General features: G+C 34.7%; 1 protein-coding gene across 1 annotated transcript in view; it reads right to left on the bottom strand.

Annotated features, from left to right (window-relative positions):
- Dhc1 (dynein axonemal heavy chain 1) overlaps positions 1-15,430 on the bottom strand; it is a 167,513-nt gene that overhangs the window by 86,406 nt on the left and 65,677 nt on the right. The window contains exons 39-40 of the mRNA XM_076135322.1: positions 2,098-2,740; positions 1,105-1,899 (exon numbers count right to left, since the gene is read on the bottom strand). Of these exons, the coding sequence (XP_075991437.1) occupies positions 1,105-1,899; positions 2,098-2,740 (1,438 nt within the window). The remainder of the gene's footprint in view (positions 1-1,104; positions 1,900-2,097; positions 2,741-15,430) is intronic.

Raw genomic sequence — 15,430 nt, 5'->3', positions numbered from 1 at the left:
AAGGTGAAGTTTTGGCCAGCTACTGCTCCGATTCGTCGATAATGGTATGCCGAGACGCTAGCCCAGTAGGCATGCTCTCGACATACCATTCCGTCCAAATCGGTACGCGACAAAAATATGTCAGGCTGACTTATAAGCCAAGCGCTGTCCTGAACTACAACAAGTCCATGGGAAAAGTGGACAGAAAAGATCAAATCCTATCTGCTCAGCCCATGGAAAGTTCGCGCAATAAAATATGATACAAAAAAGTGTTTCGACGACTTTTTAACACTGCTATCTATACTAATATTATAAAGCTGAAGAGTATGTTTGTTTGTTTGTTTGTTTGAACGCGCTAATCTCAGGAATTACTGATCCGATTTGAAAAATTCTTTCAGTGTTAGATAGCCCATTTATCGAGGAAGGTTATAGGCTATATATCATCACGCTACGACCAATAGGAGCAGAGTACGAGTAAAAAATGTTACAAAAACGGGGAAAAATTTTACCATTCTCTCTTATGTGCCGCAAGCGAAGTTGCGCGGGTCAGCTAGTATTTAATACGTTTATTATATTTAAATCTGCCAATAAATCCATATCACACAGGCAGTTCAGGACAACTTTGACGGAAGACTTACTTAAATTACATAGAAATATTGACCTCAAGACAGAACCGAGACTACTTAATTCAAAAACTGGACTTATGACGAAGATAGTTTCAACCACGGCGAGGCCTAAAGTCAAAGTCGCTGTTGGATGTGTGCCCAGCGAAAAGACACTGCGAGGACAGTGTAGAAATGTCTGGAATGTGATGAGACCGTAGATAAGCGGCCATATTGCTCATATTTTGTCTACGCGAGTTAGTCGAAAGTACTCGCGACGCCGCGATAATATTATGAAGAGTAGTGCTTTGTTTCGATTGATTTAAACTACTTAATGTTTATTACAAATAAACATTTATGCATCATATAAAAGGTTTTTTACATTTAAGTTGATACATAATGGTATCAACTTATATAACATTTTCATTTTAACAGTCAACCAATAGTTCGTATGTTTGTTTTCAGAAACAGCTGATTTTAATTAGGTATTCAATACTTGACATAAATGGTTTTGAAAACTTGCCTTCAGCGATTCTGCCCAGGACGGTTTTGGGCAAGGGGCAGCTGTGTCGGATATAACAGGGTGTAATCTTCTCTGGAATAAGATAAGTACACAGTCCATGATCCTCATGATAAGATGTGGTGGTCTTCCTAATTTCCTAACCGTCGCTATATGTGCTGGCTTTATAGTATTCAAGGCAGACTCTGCTTCTTCTAAAGCGGGCTTAGCAGCTTCCAGTTTCAATTCAGCTTTCTCTTTTTCTTCGGCAATGTAAGCTACAAGAGCCTCAGCTTTCTCCTTTACAATTTGCACTTGATTCTTTACTATTTCTGCTTGCATAGCCCTATCTGTCACCTCAGTTAACACTCGGTCTGCTTTTTCAGAAGCCAAAGCTAAATCTTGTTCCATAACAGCCAAGTCTTTTTTCAAAACCTCTACAGATATAGACGCCTCGCGTAGTTTCTCAAGACCAGTATCCATTCTTAGCGCTCCGTCGCCTAATTCTTTTTGTTTCATCTGATAAATTGTTTTGTAGCCGCCAATAAAATTGAGATAAGATTTAGGGGTAACGTGTGATGACCTACGGAATCTTTGAAAATATTCAGCTGATACTTGAGACACAACATCTTGTATAGTTCCTAAAACTGTCACCAATTCTTTCTTAACTTCTTTAGTACATTCGATTTCGAATTCTGCCAAAAAGTGATCAGCTACTGATACAAGTGCATCTTTGGGCCAAGGTTGGAACCAATCAATTGTGCAACCTGATATAAGTGCCGGAAACCGCATTGCACGGTATCTGAATGCTTCACTTACCTGTAAAAACATTATATATTATTTATCTCAAAAACAAGTTCACAAAATTATATTTATTGCTATTATATTGTTTTTGTATTTTACCTCCAAACAATTGTTACAGTAAATATAGAAACAGACAAGGCATTATGTTTCAGTGATACCAAATAATGTTTTTAAATTAATTATATCGAAAAGACGCTAATTTAGTATACTTACTGGTGAAAAGCACAATACTACGTGTAAGTTCTGACATGTTCTATTTAAGAAATATTCCATCACCAATTCATTGGTTAAGGTTCTTTTTTGATTTTCACGTTTCATAATGGGTGTCAATTCTGAAATTATTTCTTGTTGCTCATCCTTAGTAAATAAATTCGATATCACTCCCGACGATAGTATGTTGTTGAGATATTCCAGAAAACCCTCCTCTTTGATATCGAGGTCTGTGAATATGAAAGTAGTACCTTTTCCCTGTACACCACAAGATCTATAAAGCAGTTTGAGGTCTTCAAGAAAATTTGCCACGTTGTAAGACCTCGTGAGTGCGATTTGGAAAGAACGATAACCAGCTATGAATGTTGATAATTTGGTCAGAGATTGTTTTCCTGAGCCACCTACACCCACAAGCATGACGTTTCCTCTAGGATGCCGTATAACTCTGGATATTTTGACAAGATGCAGCATCGCGTCGGGAAAGAAAACAAGGTCCATGCCGGAGCCTCGCACCATCTCATTAAACTGTGCAAGGAACATATCTAAACGTTCGCGCAGCTCGGCGTAATCAAACACCGGCTCATATACTTTAGGCAACTCCATATCTGTGTCTTCACCTTCTTCACCTGTAGGCTCTGGTGCATCTCTGTAATCATATATAACATAAGGATTTAGGTATATTATGAGTCAATACAAAGTGAAAAAAACTATAATAATGAAGATGAAACTTTGGAAAACTTCCATAATATGAAGAACGTATATGAAAATTTTAATAATTTCTCGCAATTGGGTGAACATGTTGCCACGAAAAAGACTAAAGAGTGATTGATTACGTAGTTATTAAATTTGTTTAAATAGTGTTTTGACCGCGGGAAATTTTATTGTCTCAGACTTTTCACTTAAGTACAGAAGAATTGAAATCCTGACTTTGTCGTCATGATGAGGGCACGTCACAGCCCTTCGTAGTGTAAAACTACGGGCGAAATAATTGGACATATTTGCTGCTGAATTGTTCTATCAGAAGATTTTGATGCAATACTCTATTATTATTTATATTATTTAAAATGGAACACGTTTAGACTATAGGTACATTGTATGAGGAATAATAAATGTAATTGTGTTTAGAATGGTCGAGAAAACCAATTTGAGCTGACTTTGGTGCTATTGTCAAAAACAGTTTCGTAGGAGAGTAACCTAGATGTAGAAATATAAAAACCTAATCAAAACTTTGCACATTCATTCAAAAATATTCGAAAAAAATCTTTGGGTGTTCTCTAAGCCTATAAAAATTGGTGGAACACTTTTTACTTCAAGGTCGGTCGCTCCAAAAAGAGGTGTACCCAATATTGTTTTTGTATCTTATATCTCTTGAGTGTGGGTCTTAACTATTAAGTTCAAGGCAACGATGGTCTTTTCGAAATCCATTTCGAAAAATCATGTTTTAAAATAATTATTGTGGCTTCGTGAGCGCACTTCGCTTTTGAGGAGTGGAGCGACGATGACTAAAACTATACCTAACTACTAAACTTTATATATACATACCACACATACACCATAAAATATTAATGACGTGTTATACACCGCATCATCTGATTGAACATCCGAGCGAACTGATACTACTTGACTTTAATGTTGCCCTAGTACTATGAAGCCAGTCGGTTACCATGGCAACATCGGCAACGATTTCGCATATTTTAATCTCTTGCATATTAGATTGTTAGAGTGAATTGTTTCCGAAATCAAACTTTCCTAGATATATTATGTACATTTTATTATTAACTAAATAAATAAATAATGATTTACAATAAGAACAAAAGTTAAAGGAAAATAAAATATGGCTTCGTTTCATTTGTCACATTCGTGAATTTACGATAAAAACGACAGTTAACCTCATAAAAAAGGTAAGACAAGAAACAACTTACAAGAAATTAATAGTGAACCCAAAAAGTGTCGACAATAACGCAACAGTTACTAAGGGATTCATTCCGAAAAATCACTAAAGAAGTTACGAGCATCAACTAGAGAAAGTTTATATGAATGGATGCATCAATGAAATGGGAGTGGTCTGTATTCTGTATTGCCCCCAAACAACTAGATGTTCTGTTACTCTCACTCACTGGTCACCGAAGTGAGAGGCTCAATAAAGTAATGTACAGCTACTAACATGCTTCTTGGAACCCGTTCAATAACAGTTACCAATTCAACCAGGAGAAGATAAACGTGAAGAGATTGTAACTTCAACATTTGCTACGTGCAAACCGCTACGTTGCTACGTATATGTTGCTACATTCTAGCTACGAGTGTAGCAACATATACGTAGCAACAATAAGATCTACAATCATGATTAGTAAATAAGTTATTAAAGAAAACGAGATTAATTACATGACTTGACAAAAACAATGATTAAATGATTACTGATACAGATATATATGTACTTTCGAAGGCCATTTTATTAACCAAAACATTACTCTAAAAGTCGAAAACTTCAGCCATCACATATTATTATGCACAAACTTGTTCAAAATGTTTGTATAATTTGTTTCAACAAATATCCAGGTGAAAAAGGGCACCATGTCGCTTTTATGCGAATTGGCGTTATAATAGTCTACCATTAGTAGATTTTAATTATTAAGATCCGTCCTTCAACGGCGGCCTTCTCTTTGGTGCAACTGATTTTTTCAGATAAATTAACCAAGTAGTTAATCATAAAAATCTTAAGAAATATATGAATAAGTGGTTTGTGGGTCGACATAATCAGAGATAAAGGCTTTCACTACATATATTAAAGAGTACCTGTGTACATTGTAGAGTATTTATATCAATAACGTATAGCTCGATAAGTTCATTTAATTAAGCTAGACAAAGGTTTTCAACTGCACGTTTGGCGCAGTGGTTTAAGCGGTCACCTCGCCGCAACAACCGTAGCGCCGCGTGTGGTGGGTTCGAATCCCACCCGGGGCAAATCTTTGTGTGATGAGCACGAGTATTTGTCCTCAGCCTGGATGTCAATTTATCTATATAAGTATGTATTTAGAAATATATAAGTATGTTTATCAGTTATTTGGTTACCATAGTACAAGCTCTGCTTAGTTTGGAATCAAATGACCGTGTGTGAGTTGTCCAATGATATTTATTTAAAAAATATATTCTTATATTCTTATTTAAAGGGAAGGGTCAGTGTTACGCATAAATAAATCACAAAAATCCTACTAGATCTTTTATATGGATATTGTAAATGAAGATAATATATTATAAGCACTGGTGACGACTTTGAACTTCCTTTGAGATTTTTCCGATACGGCGTTCCTTTTTATTTTCTTACTTTGTTTATACTCGTATTTATTATGCAATTTCTCTACGAAGTTAAGTACCCAATAGAAAATGAATTAATTACGATTGAAAAAGCTAGCACTCCGGGCCGACATGAATGGTTCTCAGTGTTGAATTTAAGTGCATCTGCTATACGGCAATCATGAATGTGCAGGAGAGTTTTTTGCACTCACAGGTTCGCGCTCCCCTTTCAACAGTTCCAGTGCAGATCGTTGCATATACGCACGCACACATATGTATATATTAAATATGGGCGGAGCTTACGGACGGCAGCGGCGCAGTTCGATATTCAATGGGATACTACTACCAGTGCAGCATAAATTGTGAGAGAACTTTATACCCAAAGTTTTAGTTCGAAGTTGCGATTCACACACTACGCAACGTGCCTGGAATATGGAAATGTTCCAGGCACGGTGCGTAGTGCTGGCGCTGCTTCCGCATTATCCGAAAATCTCGAACGGCGCAAATAAAGTTACATTATTGGTATTTGTGAATTTGCACCGCTTGGGGTTAAAACTTTGATACTATAAGTATGCCCGAGCGTTTGTAGTCTCTACCGAGAGATCGCTTATCGTCTCGTTGCCGCTACACGTGACCAGGATGTCGGCTTTAACTGAGGTAAAAGGATAAGCATTGTCATCCAACGTGGTAATGCTGCTAGTATTATTTAGGAATTATTTATCAAAACGTTTTTAGCTTGTAATTTCATTTTCAAATAGTACAACTAAAATATTAAGCAATAGCATACTTTCCATAGAGTGTGCTACTTACTCGCCTTTTTAATGCATTTATTTCGAATATTTTTCTAATAAATTTTTCGATTTTTTGCGACTTATACGTTGAAAATGTAAACTAAGGGCGCAATCCCACTTTGTCGTGACGACAGATAATCGTGTAGTTTTAAGTGTCGTGAACGAACGACACGATTTACTGTCTACCACATTTTTTGAAGTGACGACAGATTATGATGACAGTGGGGACGGCTAGCACGACAAACAATCGTTTTAATGGGAACAGCTAGAGAGGACAGTCGTCCAATGATAAATTAATAGTTACGACATAGTGAGAACGCGCCCTAAAATTAAAGTAATCCCAAGTTGACAAACGAAGGATGACGAACAGGTAGAAAAGCTGTCGGAAGCTGGGAAAATTTATTAATCATTATGTGTGTCAAAAGGAGGTATTTTCGTTTAATTCGCTCTCAGATTGATCCCCCAATACCTACTTTTAGCTTTAGATTTTAAGCATTAAATGTTTTTATTAATAAAATCGGTGTTCCTTTTACTTAAAAAAGTTTTATAAGATAGTGCACTGTCAGTGTCAATACTATTCTCCCGCCATTCGGGTCAATGTTCAAAGTTCAAGGTCGTACGTTTACTCTACAGGGGTGGAGACTACAATGTACGGGTGCGAAAGAGCAAACACTAGAGAGGGATAGTGTTTTGAAGGGTGTTTGTATCCATTGAGCCTCATACGAACTATGTTTCTCTTGCGAGCTATGAGCTCCTGGTGAGTGTCGATTCGTGATTGCGCGAAGTTCACTTCGGTTATTTCGCAATAAACGACGTCTGTGATACATGAAGTACTTGTATCGACAGTGTTTTTCATTACAGAAAAATAATGAGAACGAAGAATTCCGGCTGAGTTAAATCATGTAGTGAAAGATTAATTACGTTTCAAACCATAATAAGAAAATAAATTGCTCGATATGGCAGTATTTTTGTAATTACCTCATGTAGTTCTTTAACAATAGTTTACTTCCGGAGTTCTGCAACTAATGTTTTCATTCATTCGTGGAACGAAGGAAAACAATACAATAAGTGTCTTCTTCTTCTTATTGTATGGTTAGTGGTCAACGTTATGTTACAATAATTGTGATAAACGTTGGTATTGTAAAAGTTCATTAAAATAAAATAAAATTATTCGTTTTACAGGAAAAAGCAGGACAGCTAATGTCAAACCAACAGCTGATTATTCTTTTCTCTTAAAATAACGATCGATATTTATAATATTTAGACAATAAATAAATAAATAAAGAATAAATAATTAGGCCTCAGTGAAATACGTCGTGTGTGCAAAATCAGGTTGCCAGGATTTTTTGTCATTGAACTTTCAGCAAGAGCAACTGGTGCCTATTTAGGCTTCGCATACACACCTGAATCAATACGAGGACAATGATTTCTTAACAATTGAGAAAATTACGTTACCAGTCGACGATGGTGAGGAAAAATTTTACGACGTTTGACGCACATCTTTTGTATGCATAGTATATATTGTAAATATATTGTATAATTGTAAATATTTGTTTTTTGGTAATTATTTATAGTTTAGTTTAGTATTGGCCGCACTTGGCCAGCGTGGTGGACTCAAGGCCTAACCCTTTCCCCTAGTTTGGGAGGAGACCCTTGCCCTGCTGTGGGACAGTAATGGGTAAAAAAAATAAAAAAAAAAAATAAATTAGTTTAGTATAATATTTTATTAATGTTAGAAGTACATATTTAAAAAGTTTTTCTTTAAATATTACGATTCGGAATTATTTTTTTCCGTAGTAAATTGAAAATACTATATATACATGATTTTAACTTTACCCTGGAATACCGTAAGGTAAAGGACATGAATGTCACGCGCAGACTATTTAATCGTAATCCAGTTAATTGAATCTTCCACGATGTACATGGACTTTAGAGATTGTTAGAAATCATTTTTGATTATTTATTGCTTAAGATCATTTGTGCAGAAGTACATAAATCATTGTCTTATTTGTTGAACGCATAAAAAGGTACCAAGAGCTCCACAACAACCAATGCACTCTTGGGATAAACCTTATGTCTCTTAGACATATATGTATAGTTCATGCAGATGTATTAAGCCCTCTACCTCAATCAAATGGTTATCGATATGTTCTGATTGTAATAGATGCTTTTTAGGGTTCCATACCCAAAGGGTAAAACGGGACCCTATTGCTAAGCCTGCGCTGTCTGTTTGTCTCCAGGCAGTATCTCGTCATCAGATCAGTAGTATTTGCGTGAAAGAGTACATACGTTCATACGTACATACATTCATGCATTCTCACAAATTTTCGCGTTTATAATATTAGTAGGATGGTGGTATGGAAACCTTCTTGCGCGATTCCGACTTGTATATAGCCGGTTCTTCAAAAATATTTTTCGTTGTGTCCTGTGGTTGGTCAAGACACTAATGAGTTAAAGTTACTCTTTACAAATGTTGTTTCTTTATTCGATACACCAGAATTAATAGTAACAGACTGTGGTAGAATGTTTCAGAGTTCAGTGTTTACGAAATTTGTATTTGTATAACTTCAAAGAAGTATAAAATAATCAAATTAAATATTACAGCACAATTATAGTTATTAATTATTTTATATTTTTATATTTTGTATTCGCAATAATGAATTAATAAATCGCAGTGTCAGTCATTAAGTTTGCGGATAAACCTAAACAGTTGTTTCTCCCTCCGGAATGAAACGAAAAATGCAGTCTTCATCATGTTGCCATAAAACATGGCGGTTTGATGGGCTGGCTGGTTATTGAAAAAAAAAACTTTCTGCAATTATCAGGAATGCATAAAGAGACAGAGAAATAGCATCATAAAATCGATTGAAAGAAGCCAGTGCCAGGATGAAAGAAGCCAGTCAAACAGTTTTAAAATACTAGGGGACCACGAAACGAAAGAGCAATGCGTATTCCATTCGTAAAATCGATTGAAAGAAGCCTGTGCCGGGTTGAAAGAAGCCAGTGGAACAGTTCTGAATTACTAGGAGATCATAAAACGGCGGAGTAAATTATGAACCTACGTGACGTAGATAGAATAAAATCGATTGAAAGAAGCCAGTGCTCACGTGAAAGAAGCCTACGGATTTAGTTGCTGGCACCAGGAATGCATAAATTAAAAACGATGGGCTCCACACGAAGGAAAGAGAAAGGATACTTTTAGCACGAAATCGAAGGGTGGGAGGAGTCTCAACCCTCTTTAGTGAAAACGCTTACGCTAGAGAGAGTCGAGTACAGTTTCATTCATAATGTACTCCTTCCACTCAGTAACAACCCTTTCACAAGATACAAACATAGTATGCAACTGTACACAACTTGTTAGCAATGTGAAACATTACGTTCCTATTTATCATTTTACTCCAAGAATCTCTTAAAACGATAATAAATACGGTGTGATTTATAAACCTGTACTTAGTTTATAAAAATAAAATATATTCAATGACAAAATATAGCAATTAAACTAGGCTAAGTTATTTCATTTTTTAAACAAGGTAATTTATACCATGCAAAAGGAATTAAAATATGTGAATACATATTTTATAAATCTATCACTACATACTGATCAAAAATAAACAGCATTATATTACAATGTTATCTATAATTCCAAAGATGAGCATAATAAATAATGTAACAGGGATGACGACTATTTTTAATGTTGTATATAATTATGGCGATTCATATAATTGAAAAGTCGCATGACGTCAAGTTATAGTATAAAATGTACTACAATGTCACGTCAGTAGCTCCCACTTTGTAAATTAAATGCCTCTTAACTCAGCTTGACTCTCATAACTTTTAAACTCTCGCGTTGCATGTTTAATGTATAATAGAATACGGGAATTAACGCGAACACGCATTTTACCTTAAAATGCCTAACGTTTCGGCGCAGGTTGCACTCGCCGTCTCCCAGTCTGCCTGGGACCACGGCGAGTGCAACCTGCGCCGAAACGTTAGGCATTTTAAGGTAAAATGCGTGTTCGCGTTAATTCCCGTATTCTATTATACATTCAGCTTGACTCTGTTGTTGTATTGTGTTTTATTAGTTGTCGAATTGTTAGAAGGCCGAAAAAAGCTTTTTAAAAACGACATTTATTGTCAATAAAATCAATATTGAATTTTGATTCAATTTAGCTTAAAAATAGGGGTAAGTACTCTTGCAATAATTCCAACGGTGAAATTATGTCAGCAAAAATTGTAGATCATGCAATTACCTAATAATATTGTGAATATTTGCCAGGATAGGCTAGATAGAGATTTTAGGCGGGATAGTTTTAACATATTTGACAATTCGTTTTTTTACGTAAGAAGATGAGCAAGCGATAGACCGATGACACCACGTCCTTTCATTCCTGAGACTGAAATAACCGTACACTACAACAGCGATGGTAGTGTGAGTTGCTTACATTACGTTACGAATACACACACTCGCAATCATACTGGCAGGGGTAGAGACACGCCCATCTCAGTTCGTCTGTAGTTACCACATTTGTTTAAAACTGGAAATTATGACATTAAACTATCAATTTTCTACTTTTAGTTTATACATTCAGTAAAACCAATCAACAACGTTTTATTTGCCATAATTTATCGTTTTCCTTCGTGTTATAAATATTGAGAAAATTGACTGGAAAGTACGCAAACCCGATTTAACAGGGTTGAGGCTCAATCACTACCAATGCTTCGCTAGCGTAGGTTATTCCTGTTTTGATACGATTTCGACCTTATTACTAGTAGGATACGACGACGTATTTTTAAATCACTCGCAATAGTTTGAACTTTCTGGTTTCATGAATTCTGTTATCTATGCTCCTCTGAGTTATCACAGCCTAGTATTAAACGAGCGTATTGGAATGGCGCCAACTTTGTCCTTCGTGTTTCAGTTTTGCATAGTTCACCACGCACATTGTCCTACAAATTGCGTGGCAGTGTTGGGCATTAATCAATAAATATTTTAATCACCTTAGTAATTGTATCAAAAAAACATTGCAATTAATTTATTTTTTCTGTTTGTTGCATATTGCAATTAATTTATTTTAATTTACTCATGTTAATTGCAAGATACAATTAAAATAATGAAACTAAATTTTTTTATTGTTTTACGAAATAATTAAAACTAACAATTAATCATAATTTTGATGGAGCCACATATGACTCCGACACATATCCTATGACGGACATTATATCTCCTGCTGCGTCTTTGACTAAAGCCGAGTTGTGAACGTTATTTTTTTTTGCCGAAGAAAGTCAGGAAATTCAGCTTTTAGTTCAATATCCAGAGATAAAAGCTGTTTGTATTAAATTGAATACACCATTGCCATCGTCTGCCTCCGCGGAGCGTCTGTTTTCCTTCGCAACCATGACCAATTTAAAATCACTAATTGTCTGACAGTATGTTTGAAAAAAGAGTTGCTTTAAAGTTCAATCTGAATTATTAAAACATATAATACTTGTGATTTAATATATTATGTAACTAAAATGTGTGTATTTCGTTATCTACTTAGTTATATTGCGTATTGTTAGACTGACTAAATAAAAATATTATCTATTTACTTTTAACTGGTTTCTATTTTATTTACGAGAAACATAATCAGATCAGCCAAAAGACATTCACTGTTGTACATAAACTTTAATTGCAGGAACAATTAATGATTAATTGTAAAACTAACAGTTTACAATTAATTCATTTTATTAATCGTAACGATTATCAAGTCGCCAGCCGTTATAGTAGGTGTAATAGCTTGTGCAGTATTTTGTTGTGTCTTCGTTCGCTTATTGCATTTATAGTGTAATATTATTCGATTAATTAAATCATTAATTAAATAGATGAAGGATTTGAAAAAGTGCAATCGGATAATCCACCTGAAATAGATGGAATAATGGTAACGATTTGTTTATCAACGAACAGAGATTTGGTTGCCTCCTAAATGCGAGAAATAAAAATGCAAAGGTAAGTAAACTTTCCTGCTTAATATATGTAGTTTATTTGTTCTAAATTGTTTTATCAAAACAAAATAACTGCCAACTAATGTCGTAATGGAAGAATGCAACACTCAAATAGTAAAAGTACCTATCTATTTAACATTAATTTTGTACGTTAAAAACAACAAATATGTGTTAAAGTTTTGTAGCTTTAGGTAGGTAGGTAACGTATGTATTTAAAGGTACCGCTCTTTGAACCTCTTTTTATTTGTATTTTTTTACTAACTAAATACGTGAGGCCAAAATATTTTATTTTTATTGCAAGTATAGATTTTTGAACAGATGTACTAAACCTTTTTTATTTATGTGTTTGTTAACTAACAAGATACGTAAGGCCATTTATTTTATATTTATTTTATATTTATTATAGATTGGCAAGAGGCAGATATGGCGATGATGCAATTGGTTATGTTCAAGTAATTTGGAACTGTAAAAACAACTAATAAACGTATGGAAGTAATTCTTTGACTAGTATTTTTTTATTTTTAACAGAGAATATGGAGTGCCAATAGTCAAAATTAATTAACATCCTTCGTTGTTACTTGTTACTTTACAGTTGACAATTAATCAATTGTTATTTTTAGTTCTACCATGCAATTAAATTTCGCAACACTGTTGCGTGGCTTGTCATGTGCTTTTTTGTTAAGTAACGAGATAATTATCTTATGATATGAAAAATATTGTCTTACAAACATAAGATTTTTTCAAAGAGTTCGGGTACCTCTCCAACACGTATCATAAATAAGGTCATAATTATTAACCAGCTGATTTATTTTTGATGATTAGCCTTCTATCTAACCTTTGCATAATATATAAACCACATCCAACAAATTGCGATCAAAAATATTAGAAAGTGGTCACAGCTTTATGGAGGTAGACTCGATGCATTGCATAGCGCCATCGAAAAAGAAAAACGACAAAGACGCAAATTCTGTAATTAGAATAGAAAAAAATATGAAAAGACATCATACATAAAACGCCGTCGAAAGGACAGAACAAGAACACTACTCTATACAAAGTGTCAGAGTTTACGAACATAGATATGCTAGACGTAAAATTGTTAGCTTCAAACATGATAAAAAATACGACTGTAGCAGAGAATGGGGAGTCGGTTAGCAAAAAATAAAATGTTTGAGATCCGTAAAAGACATGCCAGGGTTTGTCAAAAACCGTTATGACTATCTACTATCATTTTATGTGTGGGAAAACTGAATACCTTTCTTATTAATGCCATCTTCAGGCCCTGTTGAGAGATTATTCTCATATGCTTCAATTATTAATTTTAAAAAATCTCACAATCTTTCTGATCAAATGTTTGAACAATGAGTAGTATTAAAGTGTAATTAAAAATAAATCACTTCTTTAATAAATGAACATATATATTGAATTATTAGTCATTTTATTGCAAATTACAAATACTAACTGTAGTTGTTAATTGAATTACTTTTCAATAAATTCAAGTAATTTGTAATTGAAGTTTCTAATTACAAATTTGTAATTGTCATTGTTCATTTATAGTTATTTACATTTTGCCCAACACTGCTCTACAGGCGAGTTCACTGGTGAAAGTTCTCAAACTTAATTATTAAATTGTAAAAAAGTTGTATATCTGAAAAAAATATCTAGGCTGACTAATTAAAGTTTCTCAAAACTAAAACTGTGATTTGTTATCGATTAGGAAAACTTGTGTGTCTCTTATTAGTTCGCAGTTGGCTTGAAACCTACCACCTAGTAAATATTGTTTTTTACTTTGATGTAATTTTAAAATTACTAGTGGTCGCCCAGCACCCGAAATTCTACTTTAGTAAAATTTATGACATTCAGTAAGACCACAGTAAACATATAAGACGGTACTCTATGTCTATGTCAGTGCTCTATGTATGTAGACAAATGTCAAATGCGTGGTAATGTTCTATTTATTGATCTAATGTACTTTATAAGCAATAATATTAAAAAATATAAGCTTTCTTCATCTTTATTATTATAATTTCTGTAACTTTTAAAGGAACGTGACGTTACTTTTAATTAACTTGATTGGAAAGGATCCTTTTTTTTTAACTCAGACTGTAATTTTACATTTATTTCAATTATACGAAAGAACTCGTACCTCGTAGATAGTGCTACGGGCGCTACGGCTACGTCATAGAACATTAGGTTAACGGTTACAAGTAAAAACAAATTTTCACTACTCGCACAATAATGGCTCGGGCAAGTCAGTGTCCAAATAAAAAAAATCGCTCAGCGTGCCCTGGATCCGTGATGAGAGACAATGATATATGAAAAGGTTGTAAATATAGACAGTAATTGTCGGCGTTCAACTGCTAATATTAATTGCTAAACATTCAATAAAATTGTACTAGTGATTGAAACATACACTGTCACCATCTCTGAACTATTTCAGACACCACCTGGCTTCTTGTAAGTTTCTAAGGCTACTGAGCTATTGGTAACCATGTAGTTGAAGAGATGGCGCTAACGGAGAACTCCTGCAGGTTTATGATGTCCTGGTGTAATTTTCGAAGATTTCAGATTGCCCTAAAAGTCACGTGATTTTACATATAGATACTGATATTTGTATGTATATGTGAAATTCTGCTTTTGCCATTTCTAACGGTGCTCCATACAAATTTCGAGCGAAAGTACCAGGCTCTCATAAATATATAGGAGATTATTTTCAGCGCTATCTACTCAAGTTCCAGGCGGCTACTGGCCCGCAACAACGCGACTGTACAGGGGAGGTTAGGTACTGCCGTTAATGTTTTATAGATGGCGTTATTTTCAACTCAGTTTTTTTTCGAAGATTTGCATAATATGCAATATATCTAATCTATATACATATGTGGGGGGGGCAAGGCAGTGCCCACGACAAGTCCCTTCAGTCTACGTTTGTAACTGATATTTGATAACTAGGCGTAAGATTCTTTTTTCGTGCTTCATAACTAGTTATGAAAACAGAATCAATTTGTCGTTTTCGTAACCATTTAATATATTATTATAAAGGAAGTCCTTTTTTAGTGGATGCCTATGTTATAACATCTACCAGCGTGCCAAATTTCAACCCGATCCGTCCAGTGGTCTGTCTGGGCTGTGCGTTGATATTTCACACGAGGTCAGTCAATCAGTCACCTTTGAGTTTTATATCCGCAAGTCGAGCAATATGTATACAGGGTGTCCCGAAACTCAACGATAATTCGAGACAGGATGAAAGGCCAAGTCATACCGGTTCTAGGAAAAAT

The sequence above is a fragment of the Anticarsia gemmatalis genome, chromosome Z, assembly GCF_050436995.1.
Source record: "Anticarsia gemmatalis isolate Benzon Research Colony breed Stoneville strain chromosome Z, ilAntGemm2 primary, whole genome shotgun sequence".
Classification (NCBI taxonomy): domain Eukaryota; kingdom Metazoa; phylum Arthropoda; class Insecta; order Lepidoptera; family Erebidae; genus Anticarsia; species Anticarsia gemmatalis.
Note: the sequence above shows the minus strand (reverse complement) of the source record. Positions and strands in the feature narration are given on the sequence as shown.